The sequence below is a fragment of the Megascapheus bottae genome, chromosome 1 (genome assembly GCF_031878675.1).
Source record: "Megascapheus bottae isolate mThoBot1 chromosome 1, mThoBot2.hap1, whole genome shotgun sequence".
In the NCBI taxonomy this organism is placed as follows: domain Eukaryota; kingdom Metazoa; phylum Chordata; class Mammalia; order Rodentia; family Geomyidae; genus Megascapheus; species Megascapheus bottae.
This window is the reverse complement of record NC_143509.1, coordinates 7,788,193-7,811,841: the sequence shown is the minus strand read 5'-3', so window position 1 is coordinate 7,811,841 and position 23,649 is coordinate 7,788,193. Positions and strand designations below refer to the sequence as shown.

At 41.5% G+C, this 23,649-nt stretch overlaps 2 protein-coding genes and 1 pseudogene across 2 annotated transcripts; 1 reads left to right on the top strand and 2 right to left on the bottom strand.

The window, feature by feature from the left end:
* Positions 1-534: 534 nt before the first annotated feature.
* LOC150068259 (olfactory receptor 7E178-like) lies at positions 535-7,603 on the bottom strand. Its single transcript, XM_090355469.1, has 3 exons — positions 7,514-7,603; positions 3,973-4,221; positions 535-1,422 (listed from the first exon to the last, which is right to left on the bottom strand). The coding sequence occupies exons 1-3, from the start codon at positions 7,601-7,603 to the stop codon at positions 535-537; spliced, it is 1,227 nt and encodes a 408-aa protein (XP_090211595.1).
* Positions 7,604-14,932: 7,329 nt separating this feature from the next.
* On the bottom strand, positions 14,933-18,203 carry LOC150068258 (olfactory receptor 7E178-like). Its single transcript, XM_090355267.1, has 2 exons — positions 18,175-18,203; positions 14,933-15,878 (listed from the first exon to the last, which is right to left on the bottom strand). Exons 1-2 carry the CDS (start codon positions 18,201-18,203, stop codon positions 14,933-14,935), a joined length of 975 nt encoding a protein of 324 aa, XP_090211393.1.
* Positions 18,204-19,231: 1,028 nt separating this feature from the next.
* On the top strand, positions 19,232-21,352 carry LOC150068257 (calbindin pseudogene; annotated as a pseudogene).
* The last annotated feature ends 2,297 nt before the right edge of the window (positions 21,353-23,649 follow it).

Genomic DNA, 23,649 nt, shown 5'->3' with positions numbered 1-23,649 from the left:
ATAAAGGCATGAGAGCATCAGAGAACATGAGAGAACAGCAGGTCAGATCAGCAGAGATCAGCAGAGAGATCTGATGCGCTTTCATGGTTAACACTGCTTCTGACTCAGCGTGGTTTTTTCTTCCCCAGTAATTGGGGGAGGGCTGGGTCATCGTCACTTACCATCTCGCTCGGCTCCCGGGGGACTACAGGCTGGCCCTGTGTGTCCCTCCCCATTCCCGTGCTCCTGCCCCAGAGAGGAGCAACAGTAAAATATGCATGATAGAAAATTCACATCCAATCATTGTAAAATTCAGTTTGTGGGGTGACCATCTCCAGACATGCATGATCTTTACAAACTAAAATGTTATACATTAAAAACAAATGAATCCTTCCTCATGAATATCCTTGACACAGTGCTCCTGTGTCATCAATTACACTAATGAAACCAGACAAATACTAAGAATGTGTACAGACAGGTAGGATTTACAGGAATGAGGGTTATTTTTTTTCCTCTGCAAAACCATATTACAGATGGATTTTCTACCTCCTGATGTCAGCTCCTCGTTTCAACAGCCTGATCAGAACACCTCAGGCTGTAGATGAAGGGGTTCAGGAAAGGAGTGACCACTGTGTACATCAGTGAGGACACAGCACTGCCCCTGGAAGAATGTGACACAGCTGATTCAACATAAACACCCAATGCTGTCCCAAAGAATAAACACACCACTGACAGGTGAGAGCCACAGGTGGAGAAAGCTTTGTACTTCCCCCTTGATGATGGAATTCTCAGCACTGAACAAATAATTTTATAGTAAGAGAGAAGGATTCCAAAGATTGTAGGAAATCCATAAATGATAGCAACATCATATCTGAAGGCATCATTTGAGAGTGTGTCTCTATAGGAAAGATCCAGAATTTGTGAAGGGTCACAGAAGAAATTTGGGATTTCCAGTACCTTGAAATCGGTCATCTGCAATGCCATCCACACGTGCACCTGTCCATCCAAGAGGCTGATGACAATTGACAACAGAACCAAGGAGACACAGAGACGAGGGTTCATGAGGAGAGGGTAATTCAGGGGGTGACAGATGGCCACAAAGCGGTCATAGGCCATCACAGTAAGAAGCATAGCGTCCATACAGCAAAACATGATGAAGAGACACATCTGTGTGAGGCAGCCTGCATAGGAGATGGCTCTGCTGTGACTCTGCAGGTTCATCAACATCTTGGGGATGGTGGTGGAGATGAAGCAGATGTCATCCAAGGAGAGGATGGAGAGGAAGAAGTACGTGGGGGTGTGGAGGTGGGGGTCTGAGCTGACAGCCAGTATGATAAGCAGATTTCCCAGCACAGTGATCAGGTACATGGACAGGAACAATACAAAGAGCATGGGTTGTAATTTTGGATCCTCTGAGATTCTCAGGAGAAGGAAATCTGTAACCTGGGTTAGATTTCATGCCTCTATATCACTTGGGCAACTGCTCATAAACAAAAAATATCTTGTTAGGAAAATGAAACACATATCCAGAAATTGTCAACTGTATACAATTGAAATTCAAGTACATACAAGTTTGAATTTTGCACCACCCATGCAGTACAATATACTCATGAATGTTGGTGAAGAGTGGCATTCCCTTACTTCTAGAATCTTCTCACTCTGGGATGTCTTGTTCCTCGGGCTTTTTCTACATGTGAAGTTTCTACGTGTGAAACACAGCTGTGTTGAAAAGCAAAGAATAACTGGGCTGGCTAGAGCAAGATCACCTGGCAGTACAGCACAGCCTTGTGTAGTGGGGGGAGCAGGTTCCAGGGCAGCAGGGGGGAATCTAAGCGTTTTACACATTTATGATGCATGTCTCTGTCTAGGAGCCTATTTTTGGAGCCAGTTCCCAGACCTAGGCACTAGGAAGCCTATCCATTGAGAGGGTGGGAGAGAAGGCCTTCCTATAGAGATTGAGATTCTGGGTGGTAAACTGGGCTGGAGGATTTGTGGACCATCCACTGGGGGAAGGGCCAGCAGTAGGTCAAGCCACTAGAGCAATATTGGGTTAGGAGAACAAAGCAGATTCCCAGCCATTAGTGCAGTGAATATTTTTTATCCCAATGAAAAAACCCAATCCCATCCGGTTCTTATTCATCTCTGATATCAGGCAGGCACAAATCTACTTCTGGTTCCTCTCCACTTGCCTTTTCTGGTATTATGGTATGTGTGGGGAAATGGGTAGGTCTGGAAATGTGATATTGAGTGAAATAAGTCAGGCTCATAGAAACAAAGAACGCTGAACATTCTCTTAAACATGGAAATTAGATCTCAATTATCAAGGTGTATGAATACATACAGGGTCTTATGTATCAATTCACAAACCAATTGACTAAAGTATGGTAGGAAAGGATTCTGATGGAATAACTCCTTTCATCAACTCATCTGTTGTTTAACCAAATGAATAAGAGGAAGGTGAACAGCCTGCTCTTTAAAAATATACATTGTTTCAGAGGCAGAGGGCTCATAATTCTCATCCTAACTATTCTAGGGGCTGAAGCCTGAGATTCACAGGTGGAAGCAACTCTGGGGCAGGGATGTCTTAGAAATATTTGTCTTCAATTAACTAGAAAAAGCAGGAAGTGGAGCTGTATCTTTCAGCAAAAACCTCAGGGACAGCACTCAGGCCCTGAGTTCAAGCCACCGAACCTACATATGTACTTGCATATAAACACACACACACACACACACACACACACACACACACACACACACACACCACAGAAAGTTAAACATATGAAATGAGAAAGAATGGCCTAAGAACCAGATCTCTGAGAGGGACACAAGGCATATCTGCCAGTAGTTTCATTGATGTAACATCCTCTTGTCATTTTCATCATCATCACAATCTTCCTCCTCCTCCTCCTCCTCCTCCTCCTCCTCCTCCTCCTCCTCCTCCTTCTCCTCCTCCTCCTTCTTCTCCTCCTCCTTCTTCTCCTCCTCCTCCTCCTCCTCCTCCTCGACCTCCTCCTCTCCCTACTATTTCTACTACTCCTCGTACTCCTCATACTCCTCCTCCTCTTTTCAGTCAGCCTCTATGAAAACTTAGGAAACTCGTTTGAAACATTTATATCCTGCTGCATTTGGTAAGCCACAAATGAGAATGAAAAGTACAGTAGGTAAATAATTCTCCATTACATATACCGGTACCCCTAACCTTCAAACCCTACCTGCAACTTCACTGAGGACATACCCTTTCGAGTCCCCTTGTGTGCAGGGATTTACATGGGCATCCTCACCCGCTGTGATGCCCAAACCATTCTACCTGTCCTCATGCTGCAGAGAAGACATTCCTGAAAATCCTTCACTGCCCATCCTGCCCCACTCAATTGCTTAAACTGCTCAGCTAAGATTCAGGTTGACAGATCTGAGGACCCCAGATCTGGTGCTCAGCACAAGTGCAGCCTCTGTCCTCAGGAGAAAGATGAAGACAAAGAAGGGCAGAGATAGTGGTGATGAGGAGGCAGATATAGGACCAGTGTCCTGGAGACAGGGGAAGGAAGGCTCATCCTTGACTTCCATATGGCCTTCGAGGATTAATACACACAGGTCACAATTAACCAACCTGTGTGTATTAACAGGCCAAGTTTTGGACAGTTGACACACAGGGCTGACAGAATCATAAAAAAAATCCATGCCAGGTTGAAATTGCTTTGTCTAGCAAGAAGATTTATAGATTTAAACCTTGGTCATTTACACTTATTTGATGAAGGGCAGAACCATTCCATTTTCATTTTCATTGGCATTAAAATATGCTTTACCAAAGCCTTACATATTATGGACAAACTAGAGTAACGTTTATAATATTTGTGTTGTTCTACAATTGATCCACACAAAACATCGCCAAAAATATCATTGTTCTACTCTGCGAGTTTTATTTATTTTATAAATATTTTATTTATATCATCATTATTTATACAAACATATCCTTAACTTCCCAGGACGAAATACCTGCAAACACCCAGCAGAGTCCCCATGCAACATTTCTTTGATGTTCCCATATAATGTAGCAGAGTCCCAGTATTCACTGTAGCACAAGTACGGGGAATGAATTGAACTTGCACCGCTTGGAATGATCCAGAGGATCAGAAACATAAAGCAATAGGTGCACAGAGGCCCTACGGATGTGAGAAGGATTCTTAGTGGCACAGATTCCCCATTATGATGAGGAACCGGGCAGCCATATGGGAGGAGAGTGGCCTGGAAAAAAAAGATAAAACAGTATGAAGGATGTGAGGATTCTGCTGTTGGTAGATTATCAGACATGAATGGAATCATCCCAGAGCACCCTCAGTGGGCCAATGGAGCCAGAAAATATGGTATACATACATAGTCATCCATTAGTGAGGACAACATTGTATCATTTGGAAAGATCTGGAAAAAATTATGTTAATGAGAGTAAGGTAGGCTCAGAGAGATACAGGATCTATGTTTTCCTTTATATGTGCAAGGTTTATGTAGCTCACAAACTCCTTAGTAAATACATTGGGCTGTATGATCTTGTATACAAATGTATTCACTGATATATGGTAGATTCCAGAAGATCTCAAATGATGTAATTCCATAGAAAGGCAAAATCAATGTTCTGAGAAATAAACACCAGGAAGTGGGGACTGGACAGGACTGGAGTGGCATCAAGGGGTAGATGAAGAGGAGAAGATGGGAAGAATGCAAACAAGCATCCAATGTATATCCTACAAAATTATGAACAGTGAGTGAAGGTGTGAGTAGGGGACGGTGACAATATTGGAGGGATGACATTGATCGAAATATATTCATAAACCGCAGAGACTGCTTGCTATTCCTTATAGGTGCTATGTTACTGAGTCTTGTGGTAGGACAGTATGTTTACAAGACAGGAACATTGATGGGTTTTGCCTATAATAAAGCTTTAACTTGAGCCAAAACAACAAAAGAAATGAAAACTAATGAGTATTACACTACCACATCAAATACCTGCCTCAAAGTTTCTGAAGGCTATGACCAATTGTCCCACACAGCAATGAGAACAAGAAAACTTCAAATTCAAGACGAATTGCGCTCTGCATGAGGTGCCAAACTAACCATTCTATACTAATAGTGATCAGTTCAGCAGAGACACTACTAACCCCAGCTTCTCTTTGCTGTGTCCTAGAGCCCTAGATAGTGGGTGGGTGGTTGTGTGAGACATTCCCAGCTCCCTCTACTTCATTCTGCAGAACATCCAACTGGACCCAGGAAACCAAGCCAGATAGGTTGTGTAAACTAGCTCAGAAGGAGCTCCCTCCCACCTACTCAGCTGGATTTCTACCCCACCAGAATCAACCAGGCCCCAGGACAGCACATCATGGGGCAAGAGAATCTTGGTGCATGTGTTTGACACAGGGGGCCAAGAGGAGGAGAAAGTGGTGCCTGGGGGGTTATGGGGAAGGCATGGCTGGAAGGCGAGGAGAGGTGCATGTTGCGAGACTCCTAGCTGGGACACCAGGGCATGGCTGCCATGAGAGAGGGAGGAGCTGTCAGAAAGGAAGGGACAGCCAGGACAGATTCATAAGGATCTGAAAACCAAGGTTCCAGTCAAACTGGGCAAAAAGTACAGGGGCCTGTTATCTCCACAGAACTTAGCTCCCCTCAGGGGCCCTACTGATGGAGTACTTGCCTAGAATGCACAAACACCATTTTGATTCCTTGCAACCACATACATAGAAAAGCTAGAAATGGACCTGTGACTTAAGTGGTAAAGCAAATGAGCATAAGCCAAGAAAGACAGAAACAAAGAGAGAGAGAAAGAGAAAGAGAGAGAGAGAGAGAGAGAGAGAGAGAGAGAGAGAGAGAGAGAGAGAGAGAGAGAGAGAGTAGCAGAAATCAGAGGAGCATAGAATAAAACAGAAATCTTTGCCTGAATACAAACAGTGTCTGAAAACTATTGTGGATATTCTCTTTGTCTCCTCTTGAACAGTTTGTGGGTTTTTTGTTTTTAACTTAATATTTTACTAACTTTTTATTGTGATCATCATAGGATTTGAACTCAGGGTCTGGGTGCTGTCCTTGGGATTTATTGCTCAAGACTAAATCTCTCCCACTTTGAGACAGGAGGCAACTTCAGGTTTTCTGGGAGTTCATTGAAAAGAAGAGTCCCTCGATCCTTCCTGATGAGCTGTCTTTGAACCATAATCCTCAGATCTCAGTCTCCTGAGTAGCTAGGATGACAGGCATAAGCCACCAGCACACAGCTTTATTCAACTTTAGAGTTTCCTGATGAATTAACCATTCTGAGCACATTTTATTTTGTTTATTACAGTTTCAATAAATAATGAAAACTCCAACTTATAAAAAATAGAAAACAATAGTACAGACATCAATTCTTTTTTAATACCTTTTTATTGTAATTAATAGAAGGGTTACATCATATTTGCCAGACAGAAGGGGCAATACTTAACAAAGAACAGGCATCAATTCTGAAGATATTGCATCTGTTGTATGAAATATTTCTGTAGATTCCCCATGAAATATTTTATAGGACAGAACTGTGTCCATGAAGAAAACATGAACCAATTCAGCAGTGAAATTCAGTATGGAAAATGTTGAAAATGAACTATACAATTTGAGAGGACTCGATTCCAGGAGGGAAAAGACTGGGAGAAAATGAGGGAGGAGAGGATACTGCTCAAGAAGAAATGCACTCAATTCCTGAGTTACATAACCTTCACCCCTCTGTACATCACCTTTACAATAAAAAAGAAAAGAACTATGGCCATGAATTTGTGTGTGCGTGCATGTGTGTGTATGTGTGTATGTGTGTGCATGTGTGTGTGTGCGCGTGCATGCATGCGCGCATGTGTGCGTGTGTGTGTGTGTGTGTGTGTGTGTGTGTGTGTGTGTGTGTGTGCAAGTTCTTGGACTTGAAGTTAGGCTCTGTGCTTTGTTTGCTCAAGATTGGTGTTCTGCTGCTTGAGCCCCAGCTCCTCTTATGCTTTTTGTGCCTTTAGTTGGAGGAAAGAGTCGCACAGAATGTCCTGGCTGGCTGGTTTCAAACTCTGCTCTCCATATCATAGTCTCCTGAGTAGCTAGTAGTACAGGTGTGAGCCACCAACAACCAGATTTTTAGTCTCTATTTTCAAAGAGTAAATTGCATTGCAGTGTTGCCATGGACATGGTAATTTCTATGCCTGTTTCTTTCTAGTCTTGTGTATCTTTAAAGTAGAAGCAAATAGAAGGGCTTCAAGAGCTGTGCAACCAAAAGAAAATTCTAGAGGTTCAGGAAATATCCCATGGAGAATGATTTCAGAAGCTTTGGCCTCAGGTGGTAAATACAGCTTACAAATATTCCAACTCAGTAGGCACATAGCCTTTGTTGTCTGTTTAATTTTTTTCTCAAGAGTTTTTTTTCAACAGTTGTCCAAGCAGCAGAGAAGCTGGCAGTCTCAAAAACTTCACACAGTTCCATCTCCTGAGATACTAAGATGACCCTGAACTACAGCCCTTCATGGTTAGGTGCTTCCTGTCCATGTACCTGATCACTGTGCTCAGAAAATCTGCTCACCATCCTGGCTGACATCTCTGATCCCCACCTCCACACTCCCATGTAGTTCTTCCTCTCCATCCTCTCCTTGCATGACATCTGCTTCACCTCCACTACCAAGTTGCTGGTGGACCTCCAGAGTCACAGCAGAACCATCTCCTATGGGGGCTGCCTCACACCAAGGTCTCTGTTCATCCTTTTTATGTGTAGTGGTAATATGCTTCTGACTGCCATGGCTTTTGTCAGGGTTGTGGCCATTTGTCACACTCCACATTACCAAGTGACCTGCAACCCTCATCTCTGTGGCTCCTTAATTTGATGTATTTTCCCTCAGTCTTATTGACTCCTGGCTGTACTATGCCTTACTGTTTGCTCAAAGGCAACTGCCCTCCCGGCTTTTCAGTGGCTCATTGGAGGTAACAGTCTCATTGACTTTGCCATCCAGGCTGATGTTAAATCTCAGTTCTCAGAAGTATTAGCTAAGATTACAGGTGTGAGCTACAACATCTGTCTGATAACTTTATTGTTTGATTAACTTTTTGCCTTTCGGGTGTGTGTGTGCGTGCGTGTGTGTGTGTGTGTGTGTGTGTGTGTGTGTGTGTGTTGTGTGTGTGTGTAGGCAGATATTTTATTGGTGACTAGTAGAGAAAGATATGCTGGACTTTGGACACCCATTTATTCATTTTCTTTCTTTTTTGCCAGTTGTGGGGCTTGAACTCAGGTCCTGAGCACTATCTTTGGACTTTTCTCAAGGTTAGAGCTCTACCACTTGAGCCACAGCAGCCCTTTGAGGTTTTTTCTGTGTGGGTGCTACCGAGGAATCAAACCGGGTCTTCATGCGTCTTAGGCAGCACTCTTATCACTAGGCCAAACTCCCAGCCCTGAACATCCATTTTTCTATTACTCATTTTCCATCTCTAATACTGGAAAATCCACAGAGACTGAGATAGCACAGACTGATTTGTGTAATTATGTGCATTTTGCCTTGATCCACTGAGGAGAAAAAAACAGTTACTAAATAGCCTGTCTTTTTAGTCTGTGATTTTTGTAGTCCAGTCTATATTTGTTCTTCTCCTCCTTGGCTGGATCTCTCCATTCAGAAGCGTCTTAGTGAATTTGTTTTTAATTGTATTAGGTACAGCAGGCATGGGAGATCATTCAGAGCTAGATGTGTTGGCCCAGACCCTACAAAGCAGCTTTGAAATTCTGTAAGTTCTGAGGCATAGGAGAGTTAGGAAGGAAAGTGGAAAGAAAATCTTAAAATTTTCTTTATCATCATTCAGGTGGTAGGATTGCAATATCTCAGGAAGTCCATCATGAATATATAATATACAGAGGTATAGATACATACATGACTATATGTGTGTATATGCACATAGATATACGTGCATATTTCTTTTGTGTGTGCTTGGGACCTGGGTGAAGTCCTGTCATGTTTTCTCTCAGGCTGGTGCTATACCACTTGAGCTACACCACCAAAACTGGTTTTTTGCAGGTTCATTAGAGATAAGAGTCTCATGGTTGGCTTCCCATTGCAATCCTCAGATCTCAACCTCCTGCGTAGCTAGGATTATCATCGTGAGTCACTGGTGCCCAGCTCCAGTTCAGAGATCTTCACTTCAAATGTCTTCACTGACACTGCAGAGGCCACGTTGGAGCAGAGGCAATGGCTTGTACAGATTCTATGCTTCTGACTGCTATGGCCTATGACAGCTTTGTGGCCATCTGTCACCCCCTGCATTATTCATGCATCATGAACCCTCGTCTCTGTGTCTCCTTATTTTGGGTGTCTTTCACACTTGGTCTTTTGGAATCCCTGCTACACAATCTGATTGTCTTACAGCTTACCTGCTTCAGGACTGTGGACATTGCTAATTTCTTCTGCCACCCTTCCTAGCTGCTTCACCTGGCCTGTACCGACAGCTTCAGCAATGAGATAGTCATGTGTGTTATTGGCATCCTGCTTGAAGTTCTCCCTGCCTCAGGCATTCTCTTCTCCTACTGTCAAATTCTGTCCTCCATTTTGAAAAATCCCATCTGCAGGCGGGAAGTACAAAGCCTTCTCCACCTGTGGCTCTCACTTGTCCATAGTGAGCTTGTTTTATGGCACAGGACTGGGGGAGTACTTTGGTTCAGCTCTGTCAACATCCCCCAGAAACCATGTGGTGGCCTCAGTGATGTATGCTGTGGTCACTCCCCTGCTGAACCCCTTCATCTACAGCCTGAGGAACAGGGACATTAGCAGAGCCCTGGAGAGATTTGACACCCGGGCATTCTCCGTGTTTGCTCCTGCAGCTTCCAGGTAGGAAATTAATTGGAAAAGTTAGAAAACCACATACGTTAAAATAAGAAAAAGCCAGAAGGGGTGCTGTGGCATAAGTGGCAGAGCTCTAACCTTGAGGAAGCCTAAGGACAGTGCTCAGGCCCCGAATTCAAGCTGCAGAACTGGCACACAAAAATAAAAAAGGAAAATATCGCATTTTCTTTCCAATTCTTTCTTATTTTTTGTTTGTTGTTTTTAGCAGTCCTTAAAATCTGGCTCTGGGTGCTGTCCTTGAGCTTTTACTCAAGACGAAATCACTCAGGCTTGAGCCACAGCCTCCCTTCTGGATTTCTCTGAGTAGTTTCTTGAAAATAAAAGTCTCACATGACTTTCCTGCCTCGGCTGGATTCAAGCCACAATCCTCAGATTTCAGTTTTCTGAGTAGCTACTGTTCCAGGATGGAACCGCAGATGCCGTCTCCCTCCAGCCCTTTAGTCTGATTCTTCCAGTATAGTCTGATTCTTCCAGGCTGTATGAACCATACTGTGTTCTCTTTCTGTCAGGGATGTGTGAATTAGGAAGCTCCTATATGACATTGCTTTCTCCATTGCCAGTATCCATATTAAGCCTCCCTGGAGCCAAAGGCTATTGATTTATGTTGAATGGAGAAAGGAATAGGAGCTGAATACACTGATTGTGATCCAGTAGAGACAAAGCATAATTCTGAAGAACAGGGGGAGGACTGGTTATTGGCAAAAGTGGTTCTTCATGAGGAAAACCAGTTTAATAGTTTCTGTTGTAAGCTGGAAGAATACCAGCATGCAACACTTAAGCTGTGATAATCATGATTACGCTGGACACAGGTGGCTGCAGCCTGGGCAGGACAGTCCAGAGTCTAATCGCCAACCAACCCCACAAAGTCAGAAATGAAGCTGTAGACTCAACTGGTAGAGTGCCAGCCTTGAGCAAAGTATCTCATGCACAGTGCCAGACCCTAAACTCAAGCTCCACTACTGGTACAACAACAACAAAAACCATGATTTGTTGTCCATGGTCACCACAGAGTGTCATTCTGTACTCTCCTTGTCTTTCATACTCCTTTGTGAAATCATAGACAATAGCATCTATCATGGCCTAAAATGGTTACATACATTGCTTCCTATGAACTCCAGTGGGAAGAGGGTGGGGTTCGAAAGGATGCATATGGGGAAGAAAGTCACAACAATATCCTGGATGAGGGAGAAGGAGTTCTGCAATGCAAGGATATGAGTTATGTATTGCATGTAATTTCTGTCATATGATCTACATACGATGTTTCCGGAGTATATGTTTGAAGTTACTTGTAACATTATTGCTGTTGTTGTCATTACTTGTCAGAAATTAACATTAAAATGAATAAACATGCCAATTATTAAATATAAATTATTAAACTTAAAAATCAAAAAAAATCTAGTATTAAAATAAAGTAAGTGATCTTGTGAAATTAACTACAGATCATTAGGTAGAGAAGAATGAAGAGATAGGTGGGCAATTAGGATAGAAGTTGTTATTGGTCACAATTCATCGTACTTATACCCTGGGATGCCGAAATGAAGCCTCTTTGTACAACCATATCATGATGATGATGATGATCCTTTGCATTGCTCCTTAAAGATACTAACTTTTTCTATGATGCTGTCAGAAAAAAAAACATTGACTCATTTCTAAGGAAATGGAAAGACTTAGAAAAAATCATATTAAGTGAAGTAAGCCAGACGCAAAGGAAATTAGGCTCAATGGTTTCCCTCATTTGTCACAATCAGTAGAAACCTTGGGCTCTACTAGCAGAGATCTACAATAGAACAAAACCTTGATACATAAGGCCATATAGTATGACGCTAAATGAAAGGACCTCCAGGATATTGAAACAAAAGTCATATAATGAATGACTGTTGTCCTTAATGTACTATGTTATCTCTCATCTCTTTTGCTGTCCCTTCGGTATCTCATATTGTTACAGTATCTCACTTTGTTGCCTGATATATTGAATTTATTTGTATTTACTTATTTGAAATTGGATAGGGAAGGGGGGAAAACCAAGACGTGGGGTTGGGGGGGAGGGTAATGGGTACCAAGACATGTGAAAGGGCATCAATGTATGTGAATTAATGCACCTTCCATCTGGCAAAAATTATGTAACCCTTTTATTAATTACAATAAAAATATTTTTAAAAAGATACTTTTTTGAATGAGAATGTAAAAATAAGTCGCCCCTATCAATTATGTCTATTATGTCAAACACATCTCTTAGGACAATCATTTTAAGATTGCGGATGAAACTATTTTAACACGTATATGGAGGAAAATTAATATTTATCTCCCATATATACCAAAATGCTCAGTGGTGGGCTTTGTGGAAATGACTTTTAGCCTGTAACGTTAAACTTGCAGTACATACACAATATGCCTATATTTCTACATCAGCTCTCAAAATGCTTGATAAAAATGGGAGAAATGAAGTATGTAGTTACTGTTGGAGTTTACATTTTTCTTTAAAAAAGCATTCTATCATCATAGAAATGGTGAGGTTATTGTAGATGATGCTAGCGCAAAGAGCAATTTGAAACTAAAATGTTCCCAGGCCAATATAGAAATCTGTCTAAAATTTGAACCAGTACTAGGGCTTGTACTCAGGGTCTGAGCATGGTACCTTAACGTTTTCACTCAAAGTTAGCAATTTCCTCCTTCAAGTACAGATTTCCTTGTAGCTTTAAATAGGGTCTCCATATTTTACCTGAAGATTCACATTCAGATTCACACACCCATGCTTCTTTTTTTAATTGTTCATGGGGCTTGAACTTGAGGCCTGGGCAATGAGTCTCATCAGTCTTGCTCAGGACTAGCCATCTACCAATTTGAGCCACAGCACCACTTCCAGTGTTCTGCTGGTTAATTTCGGTAAGAGGCTCAGGGGCTTTCCTTCCCATGCTGCTATTGAATCTGATCTTCAGATCCCACCCTCTTAAGTAGCTAGGAGTACAGGCATAAGCCACCAGCCTGAACTAACCTGAGCCTTGTAAAATGGGATTTGAGTAAATGCTGCCACTACATTAGTTCATTGGTTGGGAACTGATTGGCTAGACTTCAATCCTCTCAATCTCTATTCCACAGTATCAAAGATTGTATGTGGGAACCACGAGGCCAAGACTGAGGTATTGTGTGTGTGTGTGTGTGTGTATGTGTGTGTGTGTGTGTGTGTGTGTGTGTGTGTGTGTGTGAGAGAGAGAGAGAGAGAGAGAGAGAGAGAGAGAGAGAGAGAGAGAGAGAGAGAGAGAGAGAGTCCTGAGCCTTGAACTCAGTGCCTGAGCACGGTCTTTGGGCTTTCTCAAGGCCAGATCTCTATCGCTTGAGCCACAGAACCACTTCTAGATTTTTTCTATGTATATGATACTGAAGAATTGAGCCCAGGTCTTTGTGCAGGCTAGGCAAGCACTCTACCACTAGGCCAAACTCCCAGCCCCTAGGACTGAGTTTTGACAAGTAATATATTTAGTTTAAAGCTAGATGCTAGTGGCTCTTGTTTGTAATTCATGCTAATTGTTTTAGGACTTTGAATGATGGCCAGACCTTAAGATGACAAGCTAGGGGCACCAGGTGCCTGCGGCTCACTCCTGTAATCCTAGCCACTCAAGAGAGTGAGCTCTGAGGGTTAGGGTTCAAAGACAGCTCAGGTAGGAGAATCTGTGATACTTTCACCTCCAAAGGATCATGAAACGGCTAGAAATGGAGCTGTGACTCAAGTTGTAATGTCCATCCAGCCAAGAGCACTAAAGTTCAAGAAAAGTACCCAGGTCCTGGCTCAACACCATGTGTGCACACACACACACAACACACACACACACAACACACACATATGCACACACACGCACATACACACACAACACACACACACGCACACACCTATACACACATGCACACACATAACACACACTCAACACACACATGCACACACACAAACACAACACACACACAAGCACACACACACGCACACACACATACACACACAACACACACAGGCACATACACAAACACACACACAACACATGCACATGCACACACAACACACACATGCACACACACATACACATGCACACACACATACACACACACGCACACATACACACACACACACGCACACACACACACACACAGGTTGGAGAATCCTACTGCCTAGTGTCCCAGCGTGGTGCTAATGTGGGTATCAAGGCTAAGTGGAAATGGCTTCCACTGAAGTCTCTTCCCTTGGTTGGAGAAGTGATGTTCATTTGGCGTTTTCTCTTTGAAAAGTGTCCTTCTCACTTTATCTTGAGGAATTTTTCAAAGGAATAAGTTATTCTTATTCACTTTGCTGGTTATGTGCATCAGTAAATTTTCTGCCCTGTATACAGCTTATGTATACATTTTCCTAACAAGAGTTATACACACACACACACACACACACACACACACACACACAAAAGTGGAACTGTGGTACAAGTGGTAGAGTGCTAGCCTTGAGCAAAAAGCACAAGGACATTTTCTTGACCCTTAGTTCAAGTCCTAGAAATAGTGCAAATAAATAACATAACCAAAAAAGCATCCACCTCACTTTTATTAACCAAGAGCTAGAGGCTCACACCTTTAATCAGAGATATACAGAGGGCTGGGATCTCTAGATCTGGCCAGACTGTGGCTATCAAAGCAGTTGATCTCACCTATAAAATAAGTATTTAAAAAAAAGATAGATGACACACCATTTGGTTAGCAATCAGAAAGACCTGTTCAAACCTCAGTATTATGAAAACCAAAAAAATAAAATAAGAGTAGACAGGAATATATAAAGAAAATTTATATAACAAAAACTTTACATCACAACAACTGTAAAATTCAGTTTGTAGACTGACCTTCTAGACACTCATCATCTTTACATACTAAAATTTCATACATTAAAAAAAATGAGCTCCTCCTTCATAAATGCCCATCGACTTGGCTCCAATCTTCTTCCAGTGCTACTTGGTCAAGAACTGTACAAATGAATCCAAACAAACAATATGTGCAGACAGAAAGGACTTATAGGTCTACAGGCTAAAAGTTCTTGCTTCTGTAAAACCACAGTATTCATAAATCTCCTAGTCAGCTCCTGGTTTGTACAACCTGCTCAGGGCTCTTTTGAGGTCCCTGTTCCTCAGGCTGTAGATGAAGGGGTTCAAGAGAGGAGTGACCACTGTGTACATTACTGAGGACACAGAACTGCCCCTGGGAGAATGTGATGCAGCTGACTCAAAGTAGACACCCAATGCTGTCCCAAAGAATAAGCAGACCACGGACAGGTGAGAGCCACATGTGGAGAAGGCTTTGGACTTCCCGCTTGAAGAGGACATTCTCAGCACTGAAGAAATGATCTTGTAGTAAGAGAAAAGGATCCCTAAGATAGGAAGGAAACCGTATATGGTACCAAAAATGTATTTAAAAAAATCATTTGTGAATGTGACCTTACAGGAAAGACCCAGGACTTGAGAGGGGTCACAGAAGAAACTTGGGATTTCCAATTCCTTGAAATCGGTCATCTGTAATGCCATCCACACATGCACCTCTCCTTCCAAGAAGCTGGCAAAAAGTGACAGCAGAACCAAGGAGACACAGAGATGAGGGTTCATGATGAGAGGGTAATTCAGAGGGTGACAGATGGCCACAAAGCGGTCATAGGCCATCGCAGTCAGAAGCATAACATCCATGCAGCCAAAAATGAGAAAAACAGACATCTGGGTGAGGCAGCCTGCAAAGGAGATGGCTCTGCTGTGAGTCTGGATGTCCACCAGCATCTTGGGGACGGTGGTTGAGGTAAAGCAGATGTCAGACCAAGACAGAATGGAGAGAAAGAAGTACATGGGAGTGTGGAGGTGGGGGTCAGTGGTGACGGCCACGATGATGAGCAGATTTCCTAGCACTGTGATCAGATACATGGACAGGAACAGCCCAAACAGTGTGGGTTGTAGCTCAGGGTCATCTGAGAGTCCCAAGAGATAAAATTCTGAGATGCGAGTTTCATTCTTCAGCCTAATGTTTATTAGACACCTTGATGTATAATGAAAGCAATAATTAATGAAGAACTCAGAATTCTTCAATCATTTTGAATTTAAGTATTCATTGTTCATGACTATATCCCATCGATCATATTGTTAGTTGTCACAACCCCAATCATCTTTGATTTCTTCTCTTTCATTTACTCCATTTTATGTATTCATTCTAAACTATGGTAGAATATTACAATATTCTTTTTCTTTACCGGTGCTGGCCCTTGAACTCAGAGCGTGAGTACTGTCCTTGGCTTTCTCAAGGCTAGAGCTCTACCACTTGAGCCACAACACCACTTCTATCTTTTCCTAAGTATGTGGTACTGAGGACTCCAATCCTGATCTTCATGCATCCTATGCAATCACTCTACCACTAAACCAAACTCCTGGCCCTTTACTGATTCTTCTTTTTAAAAAATCCATAAGCTGGTCGTGGTGGGTCATGCCTGCAATCCTAGCTACTCAGGAGGCTGAGATCTGAGGATCACGGTTCAAAGAAAGCCCTGGCACAAAAGAATGTGAGAGTCTTATGTCCAATTAATCACTAGAAAGCGGGAAGTGGCACTGTGGCTCCAGGAGAAAGACAATAGCCTTGAACTGAAGATCTCAGGGGCAGCACCCAGGCCCAGGGGTATGGTGGTAGTCTTGAGCTGAAGAGCCCAGAAAGAGTGCCCAGACCCAGAGTTCAAGCCCCATGACAAAAAAAGATAATCCAGAGCAATCACCTTTTGAGGAAATTTATTTTTATCCAACATATTGAGTCATATAAGCTTTATTTTATCATAAGGAAATAGTAAAGTAGTGAGTAGTGAATGAGAAAAAATACTAGACATATGGTATTTACAAAGGCTTTGTAAAATATAGAGGCCTGACGGTTCTAAATCTAATTTGACATAATTCAACATTAGAAAATAAAAATCTCCCTGGAGAATTATCATTGCTGGACTTTCTAATTTCTATTTTGGTTTTCTTTCTGGTGTGTATGTGTGTGTGTGTGTGCGTGCACGCCCGTGTGTGTGTGTGCATGTGTGCATGCATACATGCATACATGCATGCCAGTCCTAGGAATTGAAATCTAGACCTGGGCAATATTGCTGAGTTTTTCATGCCTAAAGGTAACATTCCTCCAGTTGAGCCCCAAATTCACTTTTTGTGAGATCAGAGTCTCACAGATTTTGCTGTTCAGGCTGGCTTTGAATCTCTATCTTCAGAACGCAGTCTTCTGTGTAGCTAACATAATGTGTGAATCACCAGCACTGGGAGTAAAAATATAGATTTTTTGTACTTTTTTATTGTTGGTATAATGTGTAGAGGGATTACAGTTACATTTGTCAGGTAGTAGGTGCATTACTTCTCACACATTGATTTCCCTGCTCACGTTTTTGTCCCCGATTCCCTCCCCTACCCCTTCCCAATTATATTGTTTTCTCCCCTTCCCTTTAGTATTTCAAATAAACAAATAAACATATATATAATATACTAGGTAACAGAGTCAGAAACATTAACAATATGAGATTAACCATAAAGGCAGAAAAAAGGTAAGAGAAATAACATAGTACATTAAGAAAAACAATCACACCAGATAATCCTCTTGTTTCCACTTTTTAACTCCTTGCATTTGTCTAATAAATCAAGACCTGATAGGTGCCTCTCTGTGTGTTAATTCCAGGATTTTAGAAATATATCTTAGCAAGTCTTTCCAGGGACGTGGACAATGGTAGTCTAGATCTAGTGGCTGTATTCCTTCTGTTCTGCCATCTATCTGGCCTATTGCCTTCTCTACAGTAAATTCAAAGTGATGGTCCTTTCGTCCAAGAAAACAAATCAATATCTTCTTCCTAGATATTAGAAAGATTCAGGCTTCCATTGGCTGCTTTCTAAGATCTTTACAAAGGCATCCTTTCCAAAACTGCATATTCTGTGTCAAAAAATGACAGGAAGAGAAATTCAAGAGTCCCTTTTTGTGTTTTTTTTCACCATTTTTACACAACCTACCTAAGAACGGTGTGTTCAGCCCTATTCTATAACATAACTTTGCAGACTACACCACAACCAAAACACCGAAATAGATCTTAACTCAGATCTTAACTCTTAATTCTATAACCTTCCTCCAAAGAAAACATAACCTTCACATTTCCCATTACTTATCATCAAAATGGTGAAATACTTACAATTGTCCCACTCTCTAGTTAAGGATACAAGGCTGTGTTTCCCCTAAAGAAAGGGCACCTCTCAGTCACCAGGAAAGTTAGAGAAAGCATGCTGGCATGGTCAGTGCAGTGGTGCTCTCTACTTACTGGGTAGAGATGCTTCTCTCTTGGGTCATGACTATCAAGTACAGATCAAAAGGTCTCCCCAAGCCTGCAGTCTAATGCGATCTGCCTACTCCTCATAATCCATTATGAATATGGAGACACAGGAGAAATTCCAGAGGCAGGACACGGGCTTGGACATATTTATGGAGATGTCTGATAATGGTCTCTCCTATGGTCTTGGACTCTCAATTCACAGAGCTCACACAATTACACAAATTGGTCCAAAGCATCCAAATCTCAGTGGACTCAGCAGCATCAATGAAGGGGAGAAGTGTCCAAAACACTAGTTTTAGGCTCTTCCAAAGCAAAGCTTGTCCATTCTGTGCATACGTGACAGGACCACATGAAAGGCCAATTGTTAGAACATGCAGCAATGCAATTCCATATTGTAAACCCTCTGAACACTTCCGGGATAATTTAGCCAAAGAAATGTCTTGAATATCGGTACCTTGAATAGGGAGCTAGCAGGAAGGGATGGAACAAAAGAAAAAAAAGGGAGCAGCGAGTAAGTACAGTAATAATACTCATTATTTACGCATGAAAACATGAGGTGTGGATATTAATGTGTCTATTATAAATGAGTAGGTGGTATATAAGAAGTGATTGTTTTCCTTGATGTACTATGTCCCTTGGTTATTTCATATTGTTACAGTATTTCACCTTGTTATCTGATATATTGTATATATGCTTATTTGGCTCTTTGAAATAGGATAGGGAAGGGGAGAAAACAAGATGAGGGGCAGGGGTAGAGGGAGGGAAATAGGACCAAGACATGAGAAAGGGTATTAATGTTTGTGAAGTAATTCACCTTCTATCTGGTGAATATAATGTAATGCTTCTATTAATTACAATAAAAATATGTGGAAAAATGAGTAGGTGAGGTCAGTGGAAGGAGTAACTTGAATTAAAATTTATTGCCCATCCACACGGATGTGTTAAGTTGAGACCTTCACCATGACGTTCTCACATGGAAACAATTATACACACACACACACACACACACACACACACACACACACACACACAATACTGTTGTGCAATGGCAAAACCTCCCTTGCCATAAACCCTCATCACAACCTCACAGTTTTTCAACATCTGACTCCATTTTGATGCTGACAGAAGTGTTTTCTTGGACAGAAAACAACTACACAACTTGATCCAGGAGCTCTTGCAGGCACTGAAGAAGGCTGGATTGGAATTATCACCTGCGGGAGAAAACTTTTCTGAATGGCTATGGAGGTGAAAACTTGTGTGGCTCAATATGATAAAACAGGAATTGTGGAGTGGGTTCATGTGTTACCCACAGAAGAGAATTTCCTGTTACTCTTCCAGTGCCAGCAGCTGAAGTCTTATGAGAAATTAATGAAGACTTGGAGTCTTCATAGAAACTGAGGAGATGAAGAGCTTTCCAAAGAACCTGCTACAAAAAGGAAACAGTTGCTGACACAGAACTAGCTGAGTACACAGAGCTAATGCTAGAACTGGTTGAAATGGTGATGGGAAGTTAGAACTGACTGACATGGCCAGATTTCTACCATTATACGTGGATTTTCTTAAATTTCAGGGAGTCAAAATATGTGTGAGACAGCTCAACAAGGCTTTTGACTTCTATAACCAATTCTCTAAGCAGGATCACAATGAATACACAGATGAAAATGAACTGGAGGCTTTACTGAAAGATCTCTGTGATAAGAATAAACAGAATCTGTATACTAATAATATTGCAACATTCAAGAAGGTCATAATTGGTCAGGAGTTTGGCCTAGTGGTAGAGTGCTTGCCTGGCATGCATGAAGACCTAGATTCGATTCCACGGTACCCCATACATAGAAAAATCTGGAAGTGGTGCTATGGTTCAAGTGGTAGAGCTCTAGCCTTGAGAAAGTCCGAGGTCCGTCCTCAAGCCCTGAGTTAAAGCCTGGGATTGGCAAAAAAATGGCTTTGTCAAGAAGCTGTATCAAACTGACTAACTCTTGTTCTCTCTTCTGAAAACAACTAGGGCTGATGACCACAACCACAAGCTAGGAATACATTGTACCTAAAAAAATAATGTTCACTGTAGAGGAGTATGCTCTATTTTCTTCTATATCTGTAAATTTCACTGCATATAGATAATTATCCAAGATGTGTGGCATATTTTCTTCTACTTGTTTCAATGTTGGGGTTTTTTTGTGAGTCATGGGGCTTGAGTTCAGGGCCTAAGCACTGTCCTTGGACTTTTCTCAAGGCTAGAGCTCTACCACTTGAGCCACAGCACCGCTTCCAGACTTTTTCTATGTATATGGTACCGAGTAATCAAACCTGGGTCTTCGTGCATGCTAGGCAAGCACTCTATCACTAGGCCAAACTCCCGGCCATTTCTATGCTGTTTTTACTGTACAGCTTTTGTTACTATATAATTGGAAAAGGGAGATTTTATGCTAAAATCAAGCGGTATTCCATATTTGTGTGTATGTGTGTGTGTACAGTTACTTACATATACTTGTTTTCATATGTATATATATGTATATACAAACATACTTATTTCCATGTATACAGTTGGAAATTAATATTTTTCCAAGTAATTCATCAGAATTAATCTCTAAAAGTCTAACTTCTGATGTGTAAATGCACATTTGTCACTGAATGAGACAATAATCATGACAAATCCATCATTCTTAGGCAATCCTCTGACTATTCCATAAACTATTTCTAAGCTACATTCCCAGCTATTAAGAGAAATGACCTTTTATATCTAAAATATCACAGTATCAGTAAATCAATAAAGAATCATTTGTAGCTTTTTCAGGAATTAGCTTTTTTTTCAGGCATTAGCAGGAACCCTAGATAGTTTACTAATCGTTTGATATCAAATGGTTGCCTCAAGTCGATTTGGTATCAAGGAATGGCAACAGCAGAGGAGCCAAAAAAATCTGTCTGACTTGACATTGACATTTCTGACATATCTACTGTCAGCAAGCATGATGTTTTTTTCATTTTCTAAACCATTTCATAGGTGTCAAATTAAAATAATTCTCATAAACTACTGTCTTATGTCATGTCTTGTATGTCATCCCCAATTAAATTTATGATGGAAAAGATCCTAGTGTCTGGTTTTCACAGTTTCTGGACTTTCTGTGTAGAACTGTTCATTTCCACCATGGTTGTCTGCAACCTCTGAAAACATTTCTTTCTAGTTCATAGCAACTACACTTTTTGCCAGTCCTAAGACTTGAACTCAGGGCATGGGCACAGTCTCTGAGATGTATTTTCTCAAGGCTAGCACTCTACCAAGTGAGCCACAGCAACACTTCTGGCTTTTTCTGAATAGTTGTTGGAGGTAAGAGTCTCATGGACCTTCCTGCCTGGGCTGGCTTTGAACCGTGATCCTGAGGTCTCAGCCTCCTGAGTAGCTAGGATTACAGCCACCAGCACCTGACTAACAATCCTATTTTTTACTATATAACTAAATTTGAATGCAAGATTCAGCGCATCCTGGTGACTGAATGTTCTATCACCAATACTTTAGTGGATTCTCTATTTCACACTGAGATCGGCATGCAAGATAGCTCTATTTCTATCTTATCTAACCAAAGATTCCCAAACCTCCCTTGGCCCACATCTAAGTGACAGTTCCTCTAGCTCCAAATGGAGCTAAAATATCCTATCCTGGTTGTAGTTGAGTTGTAATGGTTGATGGCTGTAAGTCCTTTGATTGAGAAGCAGGGAACAATGACAGAAATGTCTGTGAACTGTATCATTACTGCCAGAGTTAATGATGAATATTCCATTTTTATTATTATAAAAAATAAGAAAAAATGTGAAAAGTTTCACAAGAGACCTCTGAAGTCTCTAGGGACCCCACAAACAGGAAGGGAGTGCACAGTCCTTGTCAGTATGCCTCCACCACAAACTACAGCTGGTTACCTTTTCCTGAAGGCTTCGGAATGATGGATGGAGTTAGTCAAATGGCAGAGGGCCTCCAGCTTGGAGATCAAGGGACCAGGGGAACAGGAGGAGGAGAGAGATTAGAAAGAAGGAGACTGCCTCGTCCTGGTCTACCATATCTCAGAACTCAGCAGCCACAACTTCAAATAGGGCAATATTTAGCTTTGTTTTGTTTAATTCTATTTTATTGTCAGGGTGATGTATAGAGGCGTTGCAGCTACATGCACAAGGTAGTAGGTACATTACTTCTCAAACATTGTTACTTCTTCCCATGTTTTTCTCCCACTTTCACTCCCCCCACACCCTCCCAAGTTGTAAAGTTCATTTCCAGAATATTGTCTATGAATATTGCCATTACAGTAGTTCACAAAGGATGACTATCCTTTGTCTCATCATCTTTTTTCCCCTTCCTTTCCCTGATTCAAACAAACAAATAAACGTATATACAATATACCAGGTACAAAGTCAGATACAGAAACAGCAGGGGAGAAACTATAAGGAGGGGGTAAAAAGAAAGAAAATAAATAACTTCATATAGTACATTAAAAACAATGACAAAGATAAACCTCATGTTTCCCTATCCTAGAGTTCACTTAGTCTCATCCCATATGGCCATATGCACACAGCTTTTGAGCTACTGTGATCCTCTGCTAGGAAAATCCCTTACATATATACTAATTATTACAAATGACGGAAGCCATGGAGTCTGTTTCTGTGGATCTGGCTTAATTCACTTACTATGATTTTTTCCCAAGTCTTTCTATTTCCTTACAAATGGGGTGCTGTCATTCTTTCTGATGGCAGCATAAAATTCCATTGTGTATAAATACCGTTCATCCTCTGAGGGACATCTGGGTTGATTCCATATCTTTGCTATGGTAAATAGTGCTGCAATGAACATTTTGTGCTGGTAGCTTTGGTATGCCCTTGCTTATGGACATTTGTGTCAATGCCCAGGAGTTAGATTGCTGGGTTATAGGGGAGACCTATGTTTAGTCTTTTGAGGAACTGCCATACTGCTTTCCATAGTGGTTAAACGAGTTTGCACTCCCACCAACAGTGTAGTAGTCATCCCTCCTGGCCACATTCCCGCCAGAATCTGTTGTTAGTAGATTTCTTGCTCATGGCCATTCTGACTGGAGTGAGGTGGAATCTTAGAGTTGTTTTGATTTGCAGTTCTTTTATGACCAGAAATGTTGAGCATTTCTTCATGTGTCTATAGGCGATTTTTATTTCTTCTTCAGAGAAGACTCTCTTTAAGTCTTTAGCCCACCTTTTAATGGGATTGTTGTTTCTTTGAGATTCAATTTTTGCAGCTGTAGATATATTTTATTTTTTAAATAAATATTTTTTATTATTTATTCATTCATTCCTATGTATTTTTTTGCTAGTCGTGGGCTTGAGCTCAAGGCATGAGCACTGTCCTTGGACTTTCTCAAGGTTAGAGCTCTACCACTTGAGCCTCAGCACCATTTCTGGCTTTTTTCTATGTATGTGGTACCGACAAATCGAACCCGGGTCTTCATGCCT